This window comes from Aquila chrysaetos, chromosome 22 (assembly GCF_900496995.4).
Source record: "Aquila chrysaetos chrysaetos chromosome 22, bAquChr1.4, whole genome shotgun sequence".
Taxonomy (NCBI): domain Eukaryota; kingdom Metazoa; phylum Chordata; class Aves; order Accipitriformes; family Accipitridae; genus Aquila; species Aquila chrysaetos.
In genome coordinates, this window is record NC_044025.1 from 13,507,559 (window position 1) to 13,530,954 (window position 23,396).

At 42.0% G+C, this 23,396-nt stretch overlaps 1 protein-coding gene across 7 annotated transcripts in view; it reads right to left on the reverse strand.

Annotated features, from left to right (window-relative positions):
• SGCD (sarcoglycan delta) overlaps nt 1–23,396 on the reverse strand; it is a 352,116-nt gene that overhangs the window by 36,696 nt on the left and 292,024 nt on the right. For all 7 annotated transcript variants that reach the window (XM_029997981.1, XM_029997977.1, XM_029997979.1 and 4 more), the window contains 3 exons: nt 19,547–19,634; nt 17,144–17,263; nt 1,551–1,623 (listed from right to left, as the gene is read on the reverse strand). In XM_029997981.1, the coding sequence (XP_029853841.1) occupies nt 1,551–1,623; nt 17,144–17,263; nt 19,547–19,634 (281 nt within the window). The remainder of the gene's footprint in view (nt 1–1,550; nt 1,624–17,143; nt 17,264–19,546; nt 19,635–23,396) is intronic.

Below are 23,396 nucleotides of genomic sequence, written 5' to 3' on the forward strand. Positions count from 1 at the left end.
CATGTTTAGAAAAGTCCTAAGTAACCACAAACTTAGACCTAAATCTTGCATCTCTTTTTCACTACTGAAAATGGGACCTGGTTTTGTAAGTTACTTAGATGCCAGTGGATATTTTAGCTATGAACTTGCTTTTTTTCTCTTTTTTTTTTTCCCCTGAAAATGTCAGTAAACATGGGCTGTGCCTGAAAGCCTTTGTTACCTGAACCTCACCTACAAATCCACCCACCTGCTGACTGCTTCATTTGCTTGCTCTGCCCGGAGGAATGGAGGGTACGTGTGCTCTGCACCACCGCACCCTGCCCTCCTGGGGCTCCTTCCACCACAGCAGACCCTGGAGCTGCCCTGGCAGGCGCATGTCAGGCTGAGCAAAGGCCCTGTTTCCTCTTTTTTTAAAGGAAGTATACCAAGATTGGGAAAACCACAAGGCAGGGTTACAGTCACTTCACAGAGAAAGAGAACAAATGTTCATAACAAACTGAACCACACCACCACTGCACTTGTTGTCTGACATATGAACCCCTGCGTGCAAAATGCGAACAATTAGAGTGTTTCCAGAGAGAAACTGAAAGATAGAGAGAGACCCAAGGGAAGGCAGCCAGGATATTCTTCATCTTCCGCGGTGATCTAGCTGGGCCATAACTATGCCCGGTATCAGAGCAGAGAGAGTTAATGAGAGGTCCTCTCCCACCTCAGTGCATCTGCAGTAAATCGGCAGCGCTCGTGCACAACTTCAGCTGTCTGAAGGTTGCTTCATCCCCAGCAATTTCCAGGAAAGGAGTTTGCAACCCAAGACCTAAGGACAAGATGTCCTTCTGGAGACTTTTTTTCGCCTTTTCTCTCTCTCTTTTTTTCTAAGGAAGGATAATTAGAGCATTGATGGCAAACCCCTACAGCCCTCTTGGTCAGAAGATATCAGGAGATTCAGTCAATAATTTATTAGGCCATATGATTAGTCTCTTTCCAGAGACTAGTCATCCAAACTAACCTGTAGTGCCACACTTTTTTTTTTTTTTAATAAATATAATGCCCAGCATAAGCTTGAGGGCAAAGCTGGTTCTCAGGAGCTGTGCTGTTTATTGCCTCCTGAAATATTGCTGTCAGCAAGCGGCATCTCTGTGAGTGTCAGCAGTTACATGCATGCACAGCTAGACCCTGTATAGGTCAGGGAGGGTTTGCATTTCTGCAAGACAGATAACGCTGGGGAGCATTATCCTTTTGCCTGCTGCTACTCCCTGTGTTTCAGCCCGGACTCCAGTACCTCCCTGCATAACCAGGAAAAGATTTCTCTATTTTTTTTCAAATGCTGAGCCCAAGGTACGCAGAGCATGTTACAGAGGAGAAACAATGCTCTCATGACCTGTGATTGCCTTGAGCTCGGTCACATTACATGTAAACATGGCAGGTCCCTTCTCTTCCATGGCATCCTCTTGGCGATGCCTTCCAAAGCGAATCCCCAAGCTCTTAAGCAAAAGCAAAAATGATGCCCAGCAGTATGTACAACTCCAACAAGGCGCCACTGAGTTACCGTTAAACCACATTCCAAAGTTTACCTTAGTTCCTTGAAGGGGTCTGCCCTGACATTGGGAGTTTCTATAGATTTAGGGAACACTGTGCCTTCTGCTCCTGAAATCACAAAACAAAACAGAAGACAAATTGTAAACATTATAAGCTGTTATCAGGGGAGTGATTGTCAAATCATACCTAGGTGCAATTTAACCCATCGCCTGACCCCATTTCTCTCTTGTACGCAACCCTTCTGTCCCCAGGAAAAGCCAGATCTTGATCATCTGAAATTGGTTGCCTTGATTACAACTGGGATTTGCCTGCAAACTGCACTTCTGGCTGTAAAAGCAGCTGCTTGCACCCTGGCTGTGGGAAGTGTTTGCTGACCCAACTGATGCAGGGAGCTTGGAAAGGATACCCCCTTGGTAACCAGGCATCTAATCCAGCAATGTCCCTCATTAATGAGCCTGGATGCATGCCATGACATTATTTCTTTTGCTGGGCTCTGAGAGATAGTCAAAGGAGAAAATCAAATTTTGGCTCGATCACTGCAAATGTCTCTCCGGTCAGGCTGTGCTCCTGCCTGGGGAAAAGGAGGGAGATGTCCACCTGATGAAATGCAGCACAAGCAGGCAGCAGACTCTGCTCTAGTCCCAGCCTGGGCACTGGTTTGATGTGTGACCCAGAAGCTATTTAACTTCTGCTCATTTCCCACTTCTCTTAGAGATGGTGGGGAAGGCAGCACTACCCACATTTGCTGACTGGTTTTAGATTGCGAGCTGTGAACTGCTAGGTAATATGAACAGCTTTCCTAAGTTTCAGGCGACTGCAATCCTCTTCCGTGGCCACCTGCATATAGCCCAGGTTGGGCCATTTCACCCAGCCATCCCTGCATTGGGTCCGTAATTTGTGACCGAGCCATGCTGTGTCTCTCTAGAAAGATGAGTTTTCCCTCCCCATATCATTTAAGCCAATTTATCCCCTTTTAAGCCAAAGGCAGCCCATGCCACCCTCTGCTAAGCCTTTCCACTAATTGTTCTAACTTAAAAATGTGCATCTAATCTGAACAGGTCTCACTTCAGCCTTCAGGCACTAAATCTTCTCGTGTCCTCATGTGCCAGCCCATTGGCCCTGCATGAGCAGACTCTCTACCTTCTGTAGATACTGACAGTGACCCAACCACCCCAACCTTCTCTGATTCTCTGAAAAGTTACGGCTTTCTGAATCATTCACTGTGAAGCAGATTTTCTGGACTTCTCATTGCTCTTTTCTGAACCCGTTCCACTTTTAAAATACTCTGTTGGGACACAGGAGTCCCCAAGTGCTGTCACTGATGCTCTTTGCTGCAGAATGTCACGTTCTTGCTCCCACTGAAACTGCCAATTAAAACACAACTAAGAACGGTACTAACTGCCTTACACACAGCAGTGCACTAGAAATTAATGTTCATGTTCTCTAATATATAGCTGCCTACCCGATGAGCAAGTACGACCTGTATTCTTAAATTTAGACCTGTGGTCTTGTGTTCAGACGCATTGTGAACAATTAGTCATTCATTATCTGTAGTCATCACAGCAATTTCAGTGTCAGCATGCAAACAGCACCAGTGGCATTTTTTTAATTCCTTAATTATTACTTTGATAAAGCTATTGGTGCAAACTAGAGATCCTGATGAGACCGTTTACATATACTGTTTGAGATCTCGTAACACGTGCTATTATAATTGTTACCAATGTGCAGTCTGGAAGTCGCCACTATAGAGTAAAAAAAGTTCTGGGATGATGCAAAACATGTTAATGAAACATCCTTCTGTAACTTCTGCTATAAGTGAGAAACACCTGTGGCTTCATTAAGGCTACACTTTCTTTGCATTGAAATAAATTATCTAAGCTGTCCCACGGTGTTAAAGAAAAAGTATCAGAATGAAAATAAGCACTCTAACATTTATTAAAAAAACCCAACTGCTTTTTAACCTAGAGAAAAACAAAGTAATCTCAAAGATGATAAAAGCAGCTTAAAATTTGAAGCTTTATACTTGGGAATTGAAATTGATCCTATGGCACAATACAGATATTTAGCTCTTAACTTTACTATAAGCCTTCATCGTTACAAGTTGTCAAAAGCAGCTGTAACTTGCTTGAAGGTTATTATTATCAGATCTGTCCTCTCTCAACAGTTTCCATATGATTTAAATCTCTGTTTATCCACACAATTGCCTTGGCTATTAGCTTTGCAATGAAACTTAGCAAAAGACACAGCTTGCACATATCTGCATAATAAAACAATGATTTTCCAGAGGAGGAAGATGAAGAAGTGCAGTTGCAGAGGTGCACATGGATATTCTTGTACCCTTTTCACCTGTATTGCTTAAATGGTGACTTTATGCTGGTAATTTTAATTCATTTTTACACACTTTAAGTCAGCTACTTAAGTTATGCAAAGCCCAAAATAATAATCTGCACGTAACCAGAAATGCTTGCAGAAGAAGGAGAAACTTTAGCGTATTTCTAACGACTTGGGGTTTTCCAGGCTTTCATTATTTAACTTAAATGCAGGGAGCAACTTTGGAAACAAAGCCAGCAGAGATTCCAATGCAGTCATTTCAGGAAGGCTGAAAATAAAAAAGCCTGCTATACCTCTCCTCCATCTCCTTGTTTTCCTTTCCCTACACACAGTTCTTAAACCCTCTTTTCCTGTCTTCTTTATTCCCAGATCCATGAAAGAGTCCCTTATGCACTGGGAACAGGAATGAGATTTCCAAACCCTTCTTTGGGTTTGGAATGAGATTTCCAAACCCTATCTGCTTTGATACGAATTAGAAGCGAACGCTACCTTGATAAGGCTTCCTGCCTTGACAGCGTAATTTCTTATTATTCTGTTTTAAGAACACAAGATCTCCCAAAGGGCCGCCTGTCCCTGTCACTGAGTAGGCCATCATCCACGAGGGGATGCTGAGGGACCAGGACTGAGACATCCCTCCCTTGACGCTGGCTGTCAGCAGCTGAGGGACTCCTTGAGCTGGCCGTGTCATCCAGCCACTGGAGAGACACTGATAAGCTTTCCTCAGCTCACCTAATTATCATTTTAAGTGTCCCCATTTCTGTAGCAGAGAGTTCACAGATGAATTAACTACTCTGGAGAAGTTCTTCCTTTGGTTTCAACCTGCTGCCTGATGATTTCACTGGATGTTTGCTCTGCCTTGGACTGTGAAAAACAGTAAATAACCATCCTCTTCTTTTTGTGCTACTGGAAATTCTATAGACCTCAAATGTGCCCACTCCCACCAGCCCTCTCTCTTCTACGCTGAAGAGTCTCGGTCTCTGCCTGGGGGACTGGCAGCTCCCGCAGTGCCTCCTGATCGAAACAATTGCCTTGGACAAATTCAACTACGTTGGATATTGGTGTCAAAGTCTGCCTCTTGGCCACTATGGAAGCCCCTAGCCAGGCTGTGATAGCATCAATGTTGGATGGCGTTGAAAGTGAAGGCATTAGGCTGGAGGAAGTCACCTCATTTAGTGGTTTTACTAAAGGCTTTGGCAAAAAAAAGAAGGAAAGTTTGAGGGAAATGTGCTGTTGACACTGAATTGGATTATTCTGGCTCTGCAGAGGAGAAGGGAGATGTCACAGAGAAACAAATGTTTGACCTCAAGGAGTGGAAGAAAAGAGAGAGGGTGAAATTTAAAAATATGAAGTCCAAGATCATGTGCTTAGAAAGTAGTAAAAATTTCTTCTCCATGTTGGATGCTTCCAGGATAGGAACATCCCTGGATAAAGGCTGAGTGCCACTCATGATTTATGGCAGCAAGAGAGTGCCAAAGGAAAGGCAAACGTGACATTAAACTGAAAGGCAAGAGGCAAGCCTAACAGGAACATGAAAAAATCACAATATTTTAAGAATCGCCAGTGAATCCTTAAAAGCTTACGTAGCCCTCAGCTCATCCCCGGTGAGTAAAGTGTACAGAGAGGAAATACTGTCATGACTGCACTAACAGAAAAAGTCTATCCCACAAAAGAAGACTGGAAGGACTTGGCTTTTTAGCTTAGCAGCATGACGGCTAAGGAAGTATACGAATGCTGTGTATAAATACATTAGGAGGATAAATAACATGAAGGAAAAAGAACTGCTGGCTCTAGGCCAATGTTGGCATGAGAGCAAGTGGCAACAAACTGGTCCCAAATATATCTGGGAAGAAAAGTAAGTGTTTTCTAGCCGAAAGAGGAGCAAAAATGGGAGCAGCTTTTCAGTTAGATGGGACAGACAATCTAACAGATTTGACAAATTCATGACTATAAGACATGGCATCTCAAAACCACGGGACAAGATTTGCAGGACCAGAAAGTGCCTTTTAGTCTTGCACTCCCCTAGTCTTACTTTTACTGTCCTCTACCTGAGGAATGATGGGTTTTGGCAAATGGTATTAATGCACAGCTTCAACAGTTCAAGACTTAGCTGCTACAATGTCCCTTCTCAATCACAGCTGTTATATCCCTCTTCTCCCTTTACTGAGTATAAAGCGAATGTAAATTAAATTTATTATTGTACAACACAGCTTCTGCTTCCTGAATTATCTGTTATTAAAACATTTGCTATCTACAATGAAAAATGCATAATACAAAATTTCTATTTCATTGCAAAGTACTGAAAGTAATTTTTCTCATCTTATGAGACTCTCTGCTGCTGCTAAGGGTAACTTACCTGCAAACAGCCAAAGACAGTTAAGAGAAAACAATCACATAATTTGTATTTAAACATACTATACTGTACATCCCTAGGCAATAAATTATTCTTTCTCACAGTATTATATCAGAGTGACTTCTATTAAAAGCCATACCTACTGATTCCCTCTTCTGACGCTGTGTAATTTACCACCGATAAATGTTCATAAACAGTTTGACTGAAAAATCCATAAAGCCATTTCAGCTTTATTTTAAGTTCCATTTAATGTCCCTCAAAAATGATTTCATCAATGTGTTTCCATTAGCTGGTTCTCTGCCCAATAACTTATTTCCACACAATCAGTCAGGAACTTCTAAAGCATATGACAGGATCTACCTAAAGTGTTTTGAATCACCACAAAGATTCACTCAAAGAATGTTTCTTTTTTTTCCTTTCTAGTGCATAAGGTGTGGGGGCACAAATGTCAAAGACCCCTCTATGTGTTCACTTCATGGAAGAACAAAAATCAAGAGTCCTATGTCAAGGGAATATTTACAGTTCAATTTCAGGGTTTGGGGAATTTTTGTTTGTTTGTTTCTCATCTTTCATTTGAGACTCAGAAGAAAGACTGCATGAGAACAGGTCTGCCAAACAAGAGCTTGTATTTTCTCTGGCACTAGTGGTTTCTTAGAAGCTTACCGCCACATCCAGCAGACGAGCCTTGCAGTTTGGACCACTGCAAGTGAGCTGTTGGAGCGACATCCAGCTTCTGGACCTTCTCTCACCTCCCTCTTTCTATTCTGCACCCACCATAAGAGCCTCCAGTGCCACCAGTCTGTTGCACCTTCTGAACAGCTCCAGCTCTTGCACAGAAAGACGCTGTCCTTTCTTGCTGCAGAGCACGTGCCTGGCACAGCAATCTGTCCTCACTGTTGCCAACATGGAAGCAACAAAAAGAGCCAGTGGGCTGGGCTTTTGGCAATCACCTTGCTCTATCACATGAATCCAAGACAGGATAAAACAAGGTGGCTTTTTTTATCCCAGTTTCACACTGAAACAAAGCAGAAGCATCACGTTGTGCATGTGCACGTTGGCCTGCCGGTCTCCTGTTGAAGAGTGCCTTTTGAAGCCCTCTTCATCCAAATGTGGAGTTGGCTGATCAATTCTTGAGTTTTGTGAGGAAAGACTGGGAGATTACTAACACCCCACCAAGGCAAAGGCTCTGGTGTGAGCTCAACGCTGGCTGGATGCCAGCAACTCCGTAGGGGAGAGAGGAGTTACAAATGCCCCAAGAAGGGAGCAAATCCCAGCTGGAACGTGTATCTTCTTAACCAGCAACAAATCTAACCAGAGGAAAGTGGGCGTCAACAGTTCAGCTTTCTAAGCTGCCTCTTGCTGTCCCTGTGTGCTGCAAAAGTACCTGAGCTGCATGACACTGCCCTGGCACCTTCCCTGGTGCAAAGGCAAGGGTCATCCCCGCTCCCTGTGGCCAGAACTGGGCTCCAGCCATCGTGGTAAGATACTGATCGCATACCGCTCCCTCTGCACAAAACTCGCTCTAGGCTTCTACTCCTATCAGCTGGAAGGGAGAGAAGAAGAGCTCAAATGCAATGTGATGAGAGGTATTTTTAGACTAATGATTGATGCTCCTGCTGTCAAGGGTAGGTGGCAATCAGCTGAACAGCACTTGGGGGTGAACAGAACGCGAAGGAGGGAAATCAGGTTTCCGCTCAGGTGCAGATGCACCTGGTTAGCTATTCCCCACTTTCCTTTTTCTTTTCTTTCTAGACAACACATTTCTTTACCGCTCTGTGTATTCTTTTAGTAATAATTCCAGGCCCACGGTACACCTTTAGTGTTGCATATCACTGCTTTATAATGAAATTGGGGTCTCAGAGCCCTGTGACAAACCTGGTAATTAAGTTGGCTTAAGTGTATCTTTTCTTTAGGGCTCTGCCTTAATGTAGTACTGTGCAAATGAGGGGAGAAGGAGAAGGATTTGCTATGATTTTTTTTTCTAGCTAAAGTCAAGAGGCAATGTATAGTGTGCTGGTGAGCCCCATAAACTACCTCTATTCCCGCCATTATTGATCAGGACACTTTCAGCAATTTGTTCATGAAAACACCTGTCTGACGAGGTTCTCTCCTCTGTAGGTCTCATCAGGGTAATACGTGACAGTCTCAGAAAGGTGTCTGTGCAAACAGATGTCCAGGAAGTAAATCCAATGCAATATAGGCAGAAATGATTTGCGCCTGCTTCTTTTAATTCCTAGCTTTAAAAGCCTTATTCATCCTTAATTTATGTTTTTAAATGGATGAACATAGCAATTGCTGTTGCTCCCCTTGAATCTCATCAAATCTGAAATCAATAAGAGCTCCGTTTCAGGGCCCAACAATAATAGCCTAGCTAGGTTAAGCCAGTGCACTGAACAAAAGCCATAAAGCTTCATTCATGTTTCTTTCTAGGATACTATAGAAATAGTTCATTGCAAAGGTCGGTCTGTCTGCCTACCTTTGTTCTCAAAGTGTTGGGGAGTCGTCCTTTTACGGGTAATCTATGTAATGAAATCATGTGCAGCATCAACAAAGGTGTTTATAATAAAAATGTAATATAAATTATTTAGAATCTTTTAGATGTTGGTCTTGGCACTGTATGCACTTGGGGAGTGAGTAAACCCTTAGGCACTGGGCTGTGGTTGAGTTAGGCCAGACAGGAACTCCTTGTGACTCCAGCACCGCCAGCTCCGCCGGGTGGAGGAGAAGCAGTTGTCTGACTCATAGTCCCAAGAAATAAATGGAGCCTGGTTTTAAGCTAGAAAACTTGCAAACAAGATAAGCCGCAAGCTCTAAGATGAGCACGCGGGTCATTAGTGATGTGTGTGTCTGTAGACACGCGTTGATCTTCAACAGCCTAGCTTCTGTGGTTGAATGTCTGAGAAACATAAAGGGAATAACAGAAAAGAACAGAAGGGCTTGCAGCCAAACTGAGAAAAGACATACGAAGAAAGGTTGCTACAACTTATGCTGACCTCTAGATATTTCCTTCTTGACTAGTTTTGGGGTCCTTCAACACTTTTTCTGCAGCTCAACAATAGCAATGTCATCACTGAATTCCTTTGAAGCTCTTCTTGTCATTCTTGTGCAAAGTTGCAAAGAAACTCAGGAGAGCACCTGAAGTAGGAATACACAGTGGAAATTTATCAAGGAGAATATTATGTGAGCTTCAAACAGATCAGGTTGTGAAGGCTAGGGAAAACACTTAGGAAATAAAATATAAATCTGCCACACTTTTAAACTTGATTTCAGTGTTTGGTAAGTGTACAGTATGTTTCTTTCATAATCCTTGTGACATTTAGTCAATATTAATCTGATGGTGGATGATTCTTCTTTTTCCTTAAACAGGATTAAGGTAACGCAACCTGAACACACATTTCAGCCTGGACTCAAAGCCTATACACTTTACATAAATGCTATCCCTTTTGCCTGGAATGTACGTTGAAGTAAAAGCAAACACAAGGAAAACTTCTTAGTATATCTCCCTCTCGACACGCATTGCTCTCTCCAACAAAAGACAAGTTTAAATCTGGGTGAGTGGATTTTGAAAAAGGAGGGCAACGTTAGCTGAGTTTGCCATTAAAGGAATGGACAACAGTGCCTACACCTATTGCCCCCAAGGCAGCAAAGCAATCGGAAGTATTCATTCAAGAATTGTATGTTTGTTCAAAATCTGGTAATTTTAATTTCTTCCCTTATTCAATGGGAAAAAAACTTTATTTGGAAGAAAGCATCCAGAAATCCCATCCCAGCCCCTCGGGACAAAAACACCCACCCAATTCAACCAAATAATTTTTTTCTATATAGTTTTTAAATTCTGTGTCACTGCTGATTTACAGATTAAATAACTTTTTCACACTGACTTTTACATTGATATGGAAATGGTGCAATTCCTAACTGAGAGCAAAAAAGAATTTTCTTGAGGCTTTAATCACTGATAGGAAACATTTCTTTCTTCCCCACTGCTCCTTAATTTCGTTAAACGTGGTTTTTTTTCAGCACCACAGCTCTACAATGAGCACAAAGAAATTTGATGGAAGTCCATTGCCACGACTGAATGCTACACACAGTGGAGGCTGTTTCCAGTCTTGCTAGTGCCAGTGCTAAAACCTGGTGTCTACACTTGTCAGCGTATTTCCCTACTTTCCTCATTTCATTCTCTGTCCCTTTTCTGCAGGACCAGTGACTACACGACAGCTTGGCAATCGCTCTGGGACTGCATTAGTATTACTGCTTAATTACCTATAGGGAGTGCATAGTGAATATTCATAGCTGCTTCTAAAGAAGTTCATACATCTTCAGCAAAAGATCAAATGCCTGCCCAAGCCTTATGAGCAGCACGGCTGTGGCACACTCTTTTCTCTTGCCGAGAGCACAGAAGGGAGCTGTGGAGCAACTGCTACCTCCAGGTGCCTTTGAAGCAGCCTGGGCAAACAGGAGCTCATTTGCAACCGGATAAACTGGGAAAGGCCTCTGACCCCAGGCTGATGGTACAGAGTTTGCTTCCAGAAGCACAGTGAGGTACCCCAGCAAGGCACCATGGCCACGCTCTGGCAGCACCGAGCCATCTCTGAGTTAGAGGCAACTTCTTCTCTGCTGCCTTTGTAAAGGAAAAGGATCATAGTAGGAAAATGTTTCAATTTGCTAAGAAAAGAGTCTTGTAGCACCATTTCTCCTTTGAAAAAGCTTTGAAAAGTAGCACCATTTCTCCTTTGAAAAAGCTTTGAAAAGTAGCACCATTTCTCCTTTGAAAAGTATGTTTCTCAGGAAAATGTACAAAATCCACAATACAAAGATTCAAGCTTGGCATTTGTCCTCAGGCATAAAGTTGCAGCAGACTCGGTGGTGAGGCCAGAAAGCTCCATTTCATCTCTGGATCAGGCCTGATTTCAACACTTGGCTACAAAAGTTGTTCCCTCTGCCACAAACAAATCAGCAAAATGCCAGTTTGAAATCATAATGGTGCTGTAAAGGGCAACCGTGCATGTCCTGACCCATAAATAATCGCTTCTGAAGATGGGTGCATGCAGCAAAAATGGGTGGTAATTCCTGGAAGTTGTGAAATTTCTAACTTACACCACCCTCTGAAATGACTGGTACCAGTCAAATAGCTTTGTGGATTGTTTTAATGAAATATAACTACTCTTGCACTCATTAAAGTTACTCTGCTGTAAATATTGCAGCAAACACAAGCTAGAAAGCATGTGCCAAGAAGCTACTAAAATTGTAATATTGAGGAAACGTGAGCAGAGTCCTTTAACCAGGCTGGCATTACAGCCACAGTTCTGCAGGGCTCCTCCCAGATCAAGCTAATACAAAGCTCCCTGAAAATGTCTGTAGATGTGAAGCTTTAGAGACAGCTCGGCCAGCTTACACAGACATACTAGTGCACCGCATTCATATTAAATCGTGTTTTCCTCTTGTCCAAAGTGAAGGACACTGCGAATACTTTTTTAACCCTTTCATGGGTAATAAAAGCCACCACTTTGTGTTCTGCAAATACAGAGAAGGTTACCCTTTCTGCCCCCAACAACAGAAAACCCCACCCCAAATCCTCCTATTTAAAAGAGCCTTCTACAAGACAATCATGCATCGATCTCGTTGACTACAAGTTTGGGCTATGTTGCTTTTATCAGTGGTGTTCCTCCACCAAAACCTCTGAAGTCTTTAATATATAGCTTTCATAAATAAAATGCTGGAAATGTGCCTTGGAATTAATTACTCCAAACTTATTAATAAATTTGCAATAACATTTCAACAGCTGATTCCTCTTGTCAGGTGCATTCCCAGGCACCTGGAGAGAAATGAGAACAAAAAACACTCCCAAACTAACATTTCTGAAACTCTAACCTGTGGCCAGCATTTGAATGCTCCACACAGTTCATCACCCAGAGGGAATATGCTACAGTGGCAAAAAGCTGCAAGGTAGAAATAGAGCTACTGGCTAATTATTTGAAGGGAGGGCATGCGAGGGGTTGGCGAGATCAAAGGTACGTTTTAGCCAGCCATGGTGCTGGGGAGGACTGCGGTGTGTGGCGGGTCGGTCACACACCTCCTGCAGAGAAGCTGCTGCTGTCTTTACACTGGGAGATGAAAGGCATCCTACCCTGTAGGGTACACCGTTCGGAAGATCTCGCGATGTCACGGAAAGGTAGAAGGCTAGTTGTCGCCTCCCTATGACATATCAGTAATCCCACCTACCGTTGTTAGTATAAAAGGAATTAACTGCGCAATAAAAGACGGAGTTGGCACTCACACCATGTGTGTTATCTGTCTCTTCCCTGGTCCAGGCCGACCAGTGATCTAATCGCGGCGCCTTGATATGTAGCACTGCTACACTACCCCATTCTAAACACAGCTATTTTAGTTAGGATTTGCCACAGGGAAAGGCTTTAGCCAAATTTTTATCATTAGGCTATATTAGAAGAAAAGCTTCTCCTGTGGTCGTATAAATGTCTAAGTAAGAGGCACGTTTTCCATGGAACCAGAGTGGGAGCAACTTGGGAGGAATCCCTGTACTCTTCTATTACAGAAAAGGGATCCTGAGGTTTTATTATTAATCCTTTCCTTATTGCAAAGCAAAATGGTAATCTTAAGAGTAGTTAAAAAGCGTGGTTGATTTGTAACGGGACAGCATCCAGCCCATGCGATCCTACCTCCCACGCAAACTTTCCTCCACCACTCAAAACCAGGCACTGCGGAAGCCTGTAAGCTGCAGACACACATCTTTTGCGTTTTTATCTCAGCTCACTGCAATGTATGTGGATTCCCATCAATATTTAGTCTTAAAAAAAATTGTTTAAATCCATCATAAATATTAAACACCAGAGTATACTGGCAAGTTTCCCTGAAAACAAACTTCAAAAAATAATCTCCAAAAAAGACATCAAGGCCCTTGGGAGAACTGACACTGGCATGTCATCAGATGTTGTCTTATAAGGCTAAATTAAGTATCTGACCAGAGTTTAATTTCTGTAAAAACTCATGCTAATTTAAATTGCTTTAGATTTAATTAAAAATGCTTTTCTATAGAGATAATAATGTAACTCTGTTAATTAGAATCAAGTGGCATCTAGAGGGCATATTTAAAAACTAATCTGGAGAATAAATAGAGCTAATTAACAGTAAGAATAATGCTTTATGATTGTCTTTTGTTTATAAATGCTATAACGTTCAATATGCTATTAAATGAAATTGGTAATTAATATATATCAAAGTTATTTTTTAATGCTCTTTTAACTAAAGAGTATTTCTTATGCACCATTTTTCAGACGATCCGAACATGTTTCATTTCTGGAGGGAGGGAGGAGGGGAGAAGGGGAACCGCTGTATGACATACCACATACGAATTCAATCAGGACCAGCTCATTCAACTCCTGTAACGCGGACCGTATGTGTTTATGAGCCCACGGGGGCCATCCAGCGAGGCATTAGCGTGCGTCTACGTGGTGTTTGCCAAAGTGCGCTGCTCATGGCGGCAATGGCCAGCGCAGGGAAGGTTTGCATTTCACCCTACGTACGACCCCAGGAGCAGCACCGTGGTGCTGTTTTGCGGGAACAGAAGTGGCAGATTTTGCTTTCAAAATCTAAGCCTTGCAAAAGCAGAGTCATGGTTCTGAGGAATGAGAATGGCTCCGAGGTTTGCTGTAGTATCTTTTAAAAGACCATGAGGTGCTCAAATACTACAGGAGTGGAGGTGTAAAAGAAAGGGGTGCTAACAGTGAGGATGTGCTGCTATCCGATCCCACCACAAGAGTGGAGGAGATGGCTGGGCAACTGCAGGCACTCACAGATAAGCTTGGAAGAAAAAGGGCAGACCAGATTTGACATAAGGCTCAGTTTCTACATGACTTTTTGCAGGCAAACATTAGCGCCTTCTGAGTCATCTGGAGCAATGCAGCTGCTGAGCTCCCAGCTGGCTCTGAGCAAGGCAGAGGGAACTCATGCTTGTGTCTGGAAAAGTTTGTGTAGATGTTATCAGAGTTGACCATGGCCACAGGGCTCAGAGGGCTACCCTTGTCCTCAAACAGAAGTTCCCGTTATCTTCCAATCTCTCCTATGACGACAGGTTTGACTGGATTCACAAAATGAAATGAAATCATTGAAGTACTCTAAATTACATCATGCATGAAAAGCTGAGGGGACCAACATTGTCCTTCTGTGTCCTTTAATGGTTATAAATCAGAATTAACTCCCCAAAATACAAGTAAAATAAAAAGCACTTTCATTTGGTAATCTGTACTACCCATGCTGTGCAATTTTTTGAAGCACCATCAAACGCAGCACATGTCCTACTTGTATTTGGTTTTAATCCATACTTCTGTGTATTCCTCCCTTTTTTTAATGCCTTGCTAATGTTGAAAAATCCTTTAGCTACCCAGAGCAGAGTCCATTTCAAAAACGGAAAGCACCTCTTTTCTCATGACAAGGCTTCAGCATTACTTTGTAGAACAAACTTTCAGAATCAACTTTGAAGAGCGTGCAAAGAAAAAAAGTAATTATCATTAACAAGATTAAAAGCTAGCCACAAGCCCAGTAACTGCTGCTCTAACCTCTGTGAGTTGACTTTCATGCCAGATTGCAGACATACACTTCCTTCTATAACAAGTACGTGTTCAGCAATAACAAGAACAGGTTGAGATTATTTACATAGCGTAGATAGGTGTCAGCAGACACATACCAACAGCACCTGAGATCCCAAGCACCAGAAAAATGATCAAAGGAATTTGTCTGTGTACTACAAGTTGGACTTGCCTCAAGTGCAGACAAAAACACTGGAAGAAATATGAACATATGGTATAACACTTCCCAGCATGGCAAACAGCCATGGCAAACACTTTTGGAGGTAAAATTAGATTGGGGAAGCAAAGCTGGAGAAAAACAAAGCCAAGCATGAACTCTGAAAGCATTTCAGCTCAAGGTCATTGAAAAACTTGCCATTTAACATCACCAGTGGTATCATTCTACCTTTTCTTTTCTGATAGATCTGCATAAGCCGAATAAACCCCGAGAAACACTCAGTTGCAGATAAAAATGAAAGTGCACTACAGTGGTTAGCAGTATTTTTGATGCTGTTTATTCTGGAGACTAAAACAAGGCAGAAACTCAAAATAACTATAAAAAATAATTGCTGTTTCTCCAAAGTACAAATTAAATAAAAAGCAATATTTTTTTAAGTATGTAATCTGAAAAGGAGTACTTGCAACTTGCAAGGTAAGTTTCTGTATTTTTTTTTTTGAAGAACCAATGATATAAATCTCTCTCATTTTAAGGTCTCCAAGAAAACACTTAAAAACTGTTGCCTCCTGACTTCATTTACCCTCCACAAACACTGTACAATTAAATAGCTCTGAAGGGTGCAGTGTGAAGAGAGATTTGTGGGGGAACAGGGATTGTGACAAATGTTCCCCGGCTCTCTAACACTGCAAGAGTTTTGAACGGTCCTTTTCAAACTTTTAAGCTAAAAGAGATACTGTTAAATTTGTGAAGTTCAACATTTATCCGATAAAACTCACCTAACTTTGAACAGCTGGTGACTGAACTAGTCCAGTATGTAAGAACAGTGACCTGCAAGGAGTTACACCTGGCCTGTCTACAAAGAGGAACCATCTAGAATAGCATGACATCAAGTAACAAAAAATGTTGAGGGTTGGATACAAAGTCCCATTCATGATGGTTAGACTCTGAGGCGCTCATTTTAAGCTCCTTTAGATTATACATAATATACTAATAATATGCTATGTAATCTGTAGAACTAATAATAATTAAAAATACTATATATCATTCTAAGCTCCACTGATCTCTCTGTTCTTAGGAGCTTACCAGAGAAGTAAGGAACAATTTGGAGCAAACAGATGCATCCAAATCAAGCCATTAGAAAACAGGTATCAGTGCATCCGCAGAGATCAGTGGCACTGTTATGTGACTAACTGTTAGCAACATTGAGCTACACAGTCTGGTCCTACATGAAAACATTCACGAGCAAATTTTAGACTAACCAAAGAGCACGGATTGAGCTGGAGAGCAAGAGAATTCAAGTTCCTAAGAGGTAATTTCATGTAACTATTAAATACATTTTAAAATTTTACAATTGCCATAACTCTTTCTTCTCTCTAGTTAAAAAAAAAATCCAAACAAACAATAAACAACCCCCACTCCCCAAACCCAAAGTGTATCCCCAGTTTGTATGAGGAACTACCGACGTAAAGCCTAGCAGGCAGGACAGCTGGGGAGGCAGATCCTGCACAGGCAAAAGGAGAGCTCAAGCTGCTCTGTCTGTCTCGAAAGGCAGATGGAAGCGGTGGCACTGGTAAGGTTGGCCTCTCCTCCCGTGCACAGGACACTTCATCCTACCCACAGCATAGCTGAAGATGGCTCAGAGATGCACAACGTGCTCTTGCGTGTGGCTAAGGAAAGATAGCTAATATAAAGGCCACCAAACTCTTCAGAGAATTAATGTGGGGTCCTAATTCATGTCGATTTTTTCACTGCAGGTCTCCTCTTAGGTGTTTGCTTTAGAATGAAGGAGGAGCTGGTGAAAGTGGTGTGATCGAAATCATGAAGCCTGAGGTTTCCCTACGCACAGTGACAGCAGCCATGGAAGCATCCTGAGAGTGATCCCTCCCTGTCCTTCATCCCAGACCCAAGCTGTTCAGTTTCCAAAGCTGGTTTTAAAGCTACTTCACTGAGCCAGACAAACCACTTCCAGGGGAGTCTTTTCTGAAGGGGAAATAATATATTGTGCAAATTAAGAAACCCCTCTGATAGAAACTCCTGGACATTATCTGCTTGGGGAAGATTCAAAGCAATAAAGACAGCAAAAGGCTTTATCTCCAAAAGAAGCTTTCCGCAAGCGTGAAGTCAAGCAAAACTGTACTACAAGTTGAAGAGGCGCATATTAAAACAGTGATTTAGTGAATAATCTTTTACCTAAAACTCTCAATCTCTCTGCTCCAACCACCACTTCGTTGTCATCTGCAGAAAACAGCAATTTTCCAGAGAGGGTTTTCACCTCAAATTTTTGGCTATGTGCTTCCACTGCTTGGGGACCTAGAGGGAAGAAGAGATTTAGCAAACTTTTTAGTGAAAAATGTAAGAAAATCACATAGTAGCTTCGTACATCTAATAAGCTCATCTGCTAAGAGCTCTGCAGATACAACCTGCATCTGACACATCAAACAGGGAGGTGTGTGCTTTTCAGTGGGTGAAATCTCATTAGAAAAGGGCACTGTTTTCTACCCAAATAACCCCTCAACTACGTCTGCTTACGTTTTTGTTAATGCTTATGTATGTCATAAAATCACCATTAAGCTTGGCATAGCTGGGAAATTTTTACAAAGAGACAGATCCACATGTGAAATAGCAATGAATATACCCAGCCATGCTTTGAGAGTGTTGGTGCAGCTGTAAGAGGCATCAAGGGTTCCCGAGTCCATTTTGCTTGGACTGATGCTGTGGTGTAAAAGATTCTTGGTTTCCTGCCTGTTAAATATACCTGGATTAAAATGATACCAGTGTCATGCACAGTCCAATTAAAAAAAAAAAAAAAAGACAAACACCACCACAGGAGCAAATGTTTTCTTTTAGGCCATTTCAACTATGTGCAGGCCAAGACAAGGGCAGGCTCTCCCACATTTCAGAAAGTTTTTTAGATGAGTAAAACTTTCCTTCATAGCTCTTATTTCAATTCTACTGCTTCTCCTGCAGGCTGCTGTGCAACGCAGTGCTGGAAAGCCTCTGGCAATGCGTTTTGTTGTGGAGCCTGATAAACATCAGCTGCCTGAATAACAATTCTGTGCAGGTCTGTGGCTCAATGGCTACAAAGAGCAGGCTCCTCAGTTACCCGACCTAGGCTAAACTTCGGACAAACCACCATCTAACAGCCCTGCACAATTCAGTCCAAGCCACAGCCTCCCTGGAATATGCTACTGCACAAGGCAGGTGATCAGACTTTGCATTAATTCTGGCCATCTTCATGACCAGTCTCATTTCTCAAAAGACAAGAGAAGTAAGACCTGAAAGGCAGTATTTTCTTATAGGCAGTTTCTAACTCCATCTGTACCCATGTTTGCCTGCACGGGTCATCTGTATTGGCATCAGGGCACACAAAGAATCACGTGCACGGTTCGCACTACAGAAAACTGAGGCTATGCCGAGAACCCTGGAAACGCTTAAAAATCTTGCAGCCATTCTGAGAAACTCCAGTACTTTCGAGCTTTAAGTTCAATTTGTATCTTGCTAATTAACTGGCTCCCTCCTCATCGCTGTAGCATGCACTATGTGGGACCACATCTTCACTCTGCTTTGAAACCAAAGGTGCTGCTGAATGCAGAAACGAGCTCAATAACCTGAACATCATGCTGGGAGACATCACTGACTGCGTCCTCCCAAGCTCTCGTGAAATAGAGGTGCTTAAGTGAACCAAATACCCTCTTGAAAATATATGGAGAACCAACAAACTAAACATGTTCATTCTGAATGTGAGAATCAGGGAGCTTGGGGTTGAATTTATTTCCTTCCTCCAGGCAATTTTCACATGTGCTGCTTAAATCATTGTGTACTGAAGCTGCATATTTAATTATTTAATACTGTGACTAGAGGCCAAGATGTTATATAAGCAAACCAAACAACCCAGTCTCAAGTAGAAACAACATGTTTATGGATTACTGGCTCTGCCACACAGCAATACTTCTCCCAGTCCCTAGATAAATCTCAATAAATAAATATCTGTCCTATAGCATATATATATACATATTACATTAGAATATATAATGCATCAGGCTCTTTCAACCCAAATTACACATGCATTCATTCAAAGGCTGCTGTGCGCTGGGGATTTACGAAACACCCATTTCCCCGTGAAACACACTCATGCTTGGGAGCACGAGAGCGTTCGTCATCGGCAGACAGGCACAGAGAGCTCTAAATTGCAAAATGTCCCAACCCAGCCACAGTTAAACTGTGGAGTTCCCAAGATCTCAGGCAAGTTAAAAGTGTCTCAGGAAAAGCCTGTGCCCGTTACAACAGAAATGTCAGCCTGCATATGTTCTTCTTGACCCTGAAGTTGTACAACTAACCTTTCTGTCTCTGGATTGGCTTTCAAATGAAAACGATGGTCTGCTTCGTTATCAGAAAGCACCAGCCAGCTGCCTCTCCAGCATGGCTTTCATGTCTCTAGCTTTGTTTCTACAAAGTGGAGCGAAATTTTCATTTGTACTTCACAAGATACCTGAGCTCCCCTCCTGTGTGCTGTCTAAATCCAACGCAGCATCCCACAACACACCCGCTTTCATCCCTCCTTAATTCTTCCATGCAGCCTTTCCCCCTCCTTACCTGTTACAAGGCGAGTAAGGACTTTAGTCTTCTCGTTGAGGATGTTCACTGTCACATTTCTGGCAGACTGGAAGTACAGTGGGTTGCCCTGGAACGAGACCACGAAAGCAAGCAAGTGAGATGGGGACGGCTGCCTGAGACCAGCCTGCTTGAGACACCCGGAGCTTTGCCTAATGCCTGCTGCTAACGGCCCCAAGCTTGGGCGTGCGGTTGAGGTGCATTAGTTTTTATTGACCAGGATAAAACCATAGTCCACACCTCTGTTTGGCCCAGATAATGTCCCAGAGATAAAACCATAGTCCACACCCCTGTTTGGCCCAGATAATGTCCCAGAGAGTAGTCTTGTTTTAGGGATGGTTAGCTTTATTGCCAGTATAAGCCAACCAACTCGTTATTTTAAAATGTGCAGGCTATACGGGACCTGACCTAAGCTTCTTGAAGGTCACGCTGTTTTGGGAGGGTGCCTGACTGCAGCAGTGCATTTCAGCGTCAACTCTGCAACATTACAGCCAGCTTCAGATGACTCCAATGGGTGACTGTATCTGCCTACCACACAGCCACGTGAGTGAGCCATGCCCGTGGGCTGCGAACGAGAAAACCTTATTAACATGTAGAAAGTGCCTTTGATCTCAAAGCACTTATGAACCATCCCGCACGTACCACTATCACATTCCAGACTGGAATGCCAGCTTGGGACCAGACCCATCCCATCGGCTCTGGAGATACACAGGATATGAAGTCTTTCCCACTCCCCACTTGACCAGAGGTATTTCTATCCATTTTTCACTTTTATGCTTTAAATATACCTCTGAGAGAAGAGCTAGAGCAGCTGTTAACACACAGGAGCCACACAGCTACCTGGCAACATCCATCTCAGGTATTTCTCCCGCAGAGCGAAGCCAAAGAAAACCCACAGAGAAAACCATCTGGCTCCTTCTGCGTGCAAACACATCCAAGACACCCGGGAACTCGTGTTTTCTACAGGCAGCCCCAGTCCACACGGCTGGTTTCTCAGGGGCTATTAGCCACCTACGGCACTAGCACAGGGTGACCCCAACTTAAATAATCCAAGAATCTGATGTGTGAGGTGGAAATTCACTGCCAGTGAATCTCTTCATAATGTCTAAAGCAGGCAGCTGATTAAATTCATCAACTGACTAAGCCATAGGATCGGTAGAGGGGATAACATGGCAAGAAAATCACCAAGGTGTTGAAAATTTTATGTCCGTGTGCTTCCTCCACCATAGTCTTTTTCCAGTGTTTCAAAATCTTTCCATTAGGAATGAATAATCAGGATGGGGTTAGAGGATCGTGTAGGTCAGGTATGTTTTCCTTGCCTCCTGAATTTATAAGGAACATAACTAGTATTTGCATAAATGCCATTTTTCTGGATTATGGCAGAAGGACTAGGTTGTCTGCATATAAAACGTAACAGGAGCACAAGAATGCACTCATGGGAGTCCTGTGATGGACTGGAGCTTCAAGGAACACTTTTAGTGATGGGTAAGCAATTCCTAGCAGTGTCTGCAGAAAACAAACCTCAAAAAACTAAAACAAAACCAGCCCCACACGTGACCAAATATTCAAAATAATTACATTTGTTGCCTTAACTATTTGCGCTGCATGCACCCATGGGATCAGCCCTTCAGCAAAAAAGGGGGAAATGGGATTTATTTGATCACTTATAACTAGACCATTATGGCTACATTCAGACTATTTACAACTAAATAAAAATAATAAAAAGAAAGAATTCTACTTAATCATTTCCAGACCTTGGACAAGTTTCAGAAGCTCTTGGGGTCTGTCTCCTCACACACTAAATGAGGACAAATCATCCTTATACACCTCTGTGATGTGTATGACAGCTTAAGTAATATAGTATATGAAACTGAAATATGATTAATAAGTTAGAAGGAAGGAGCAGTGGTAATGACTGGTAATGATTTTGCTCTTTTTTATTAATTTTTATTTGTGATCTTCTAGAACCTAGAAATTTATGTTGATTACTATTTTATGGTTAACAGCACAGAAAAAAAGATGGCTTCACTTGAATACCCACTTGCTCTGGTATTAATTCTCCACAGCCCTGATTAGGGACCTAATTTGAACACCCCCAGCAACAGCAGTTTACTGCTACATTTTCATCTCGCACTTACGGATGAAGGGTATTTTTAAAGGCAGATAGCTACAATCTGCATACGCTATAGTCAAAGGTGAGACAATAACCACTATAAACATGCCATATAACGCACAGAAAGGTCACGTTTTTCACTTGCACTATTTGACTTTTGTTTATGGAATTATGCAAGTAGCTATAGTGTTTTGAAAAGGCCAGGAAACCTTCTAGTTCAAATTCAGGTAGGAAAAATAATTCAATCCCCACAGCTTTGAAACTCTGTTACTGATCTGCATAACAGGAGATTGCACTACAGAAGTATTACAAGATAAGCCAAGTGGTTAATATAAAAGAGTCACAGAAAAAGTTGCTCTGAAGAAGTCTTACAAGACAAGCTAAGAGCTGGTATCCACCTACGAAAGACTTAAAATACATAATCGGACCTTGAAACGCTCACCCCAGCATAGTCATCTCATTCACTGATTCAGAGCTCAGACTCATGCAGCCTTCAAAAAACTAAATTTCCCTAATGGAAGAGTTATGTTTTTATTGGTCTGCAGGGAAGGAACGTTTCGAGCGCTTAATGCAATGCCTGCTCTCATTTTCATAATTCTTATTCCATTAAGAAATGAAAAAGAGCTGAAAAAATTACTCCTTTTTGCTGAAAAGTCTGCAGATTTTCTGTCCATCATCTTCTGTTTACAAAGGTAACAACACTGACATCTTTTACACACTGAACATTTAAAAAATTCCTCTGTTGCAAGCTTGGTGATGATGTCAGCTTCCTTCAATCACACAGAAAAAAAAATATTAAAGCATTAAAATTTCTTAAAACAGTTAGAAATTATAACTGAAAAGACAAAACCTTTCACTTGTCTTACACTTCCATTTTATCATGACACAAAATTAAGTATTCTGATGCACATAAGCAAGTGGAAATCTAGATCAATATGGCATCATCACCACAATAAAAATAGTTATGTAGTGAAGTCCTATTCTCATAAACTGCCATAAACACTTGATAGACCTAGAGTCAGAATATCAACATGCAATAAATAAGCACATCTGACTAATTATAACACTGTAAGTATGAGAGACACCACATTTCTGAAGTATAATATGCAATAATCCAGTTCTGAATCTTTCCAGATATAAAATATTAAAGAAATAAATATATTTTACTCTTAGGATTGATGCAAAGAAAATGGAATTGAATGGAAAACTGGATTAAGTATTCTTTTGGGTTCACAAAAGTAGGGAAAATAATCTTTTTGTCTACCTGTTTCTCTCCAAAGTGTTCAACCCAATTTTTCAGAGAAGTACATTTGAGATAAAATACATCTGATATCTCCAATCACACAATAACCCAACATCTTTCACTGCCTGCTATCGGATGTACTGAGAAATCTCTTTCTCTGTCATTTGTTCTTCTTCCTCTCATCACAAAAAAGACAACAAGGTTTCCCCGCACCTCTCTTCTAAAAAGCAGATGCTGCTCCCAGCCCACACGCTGCCACTGACTTGCTCTTTATGCTCAGACTCGGCTGTTATGACTTTAACCCCTTTACAACAACCCTCTGTTAACTGTGCTGTGTTAGCAGAGTCCCAGTTTACGTCCATCTTAGCCATCCCATTGCCCTGCACTGAACTACAGCCTTTGATTTAACTTCCTATGCAACTTTGCAAATTAAATCAGTGGTCCAGTGGTCACCTCCTTCCTGACACTATTTTACA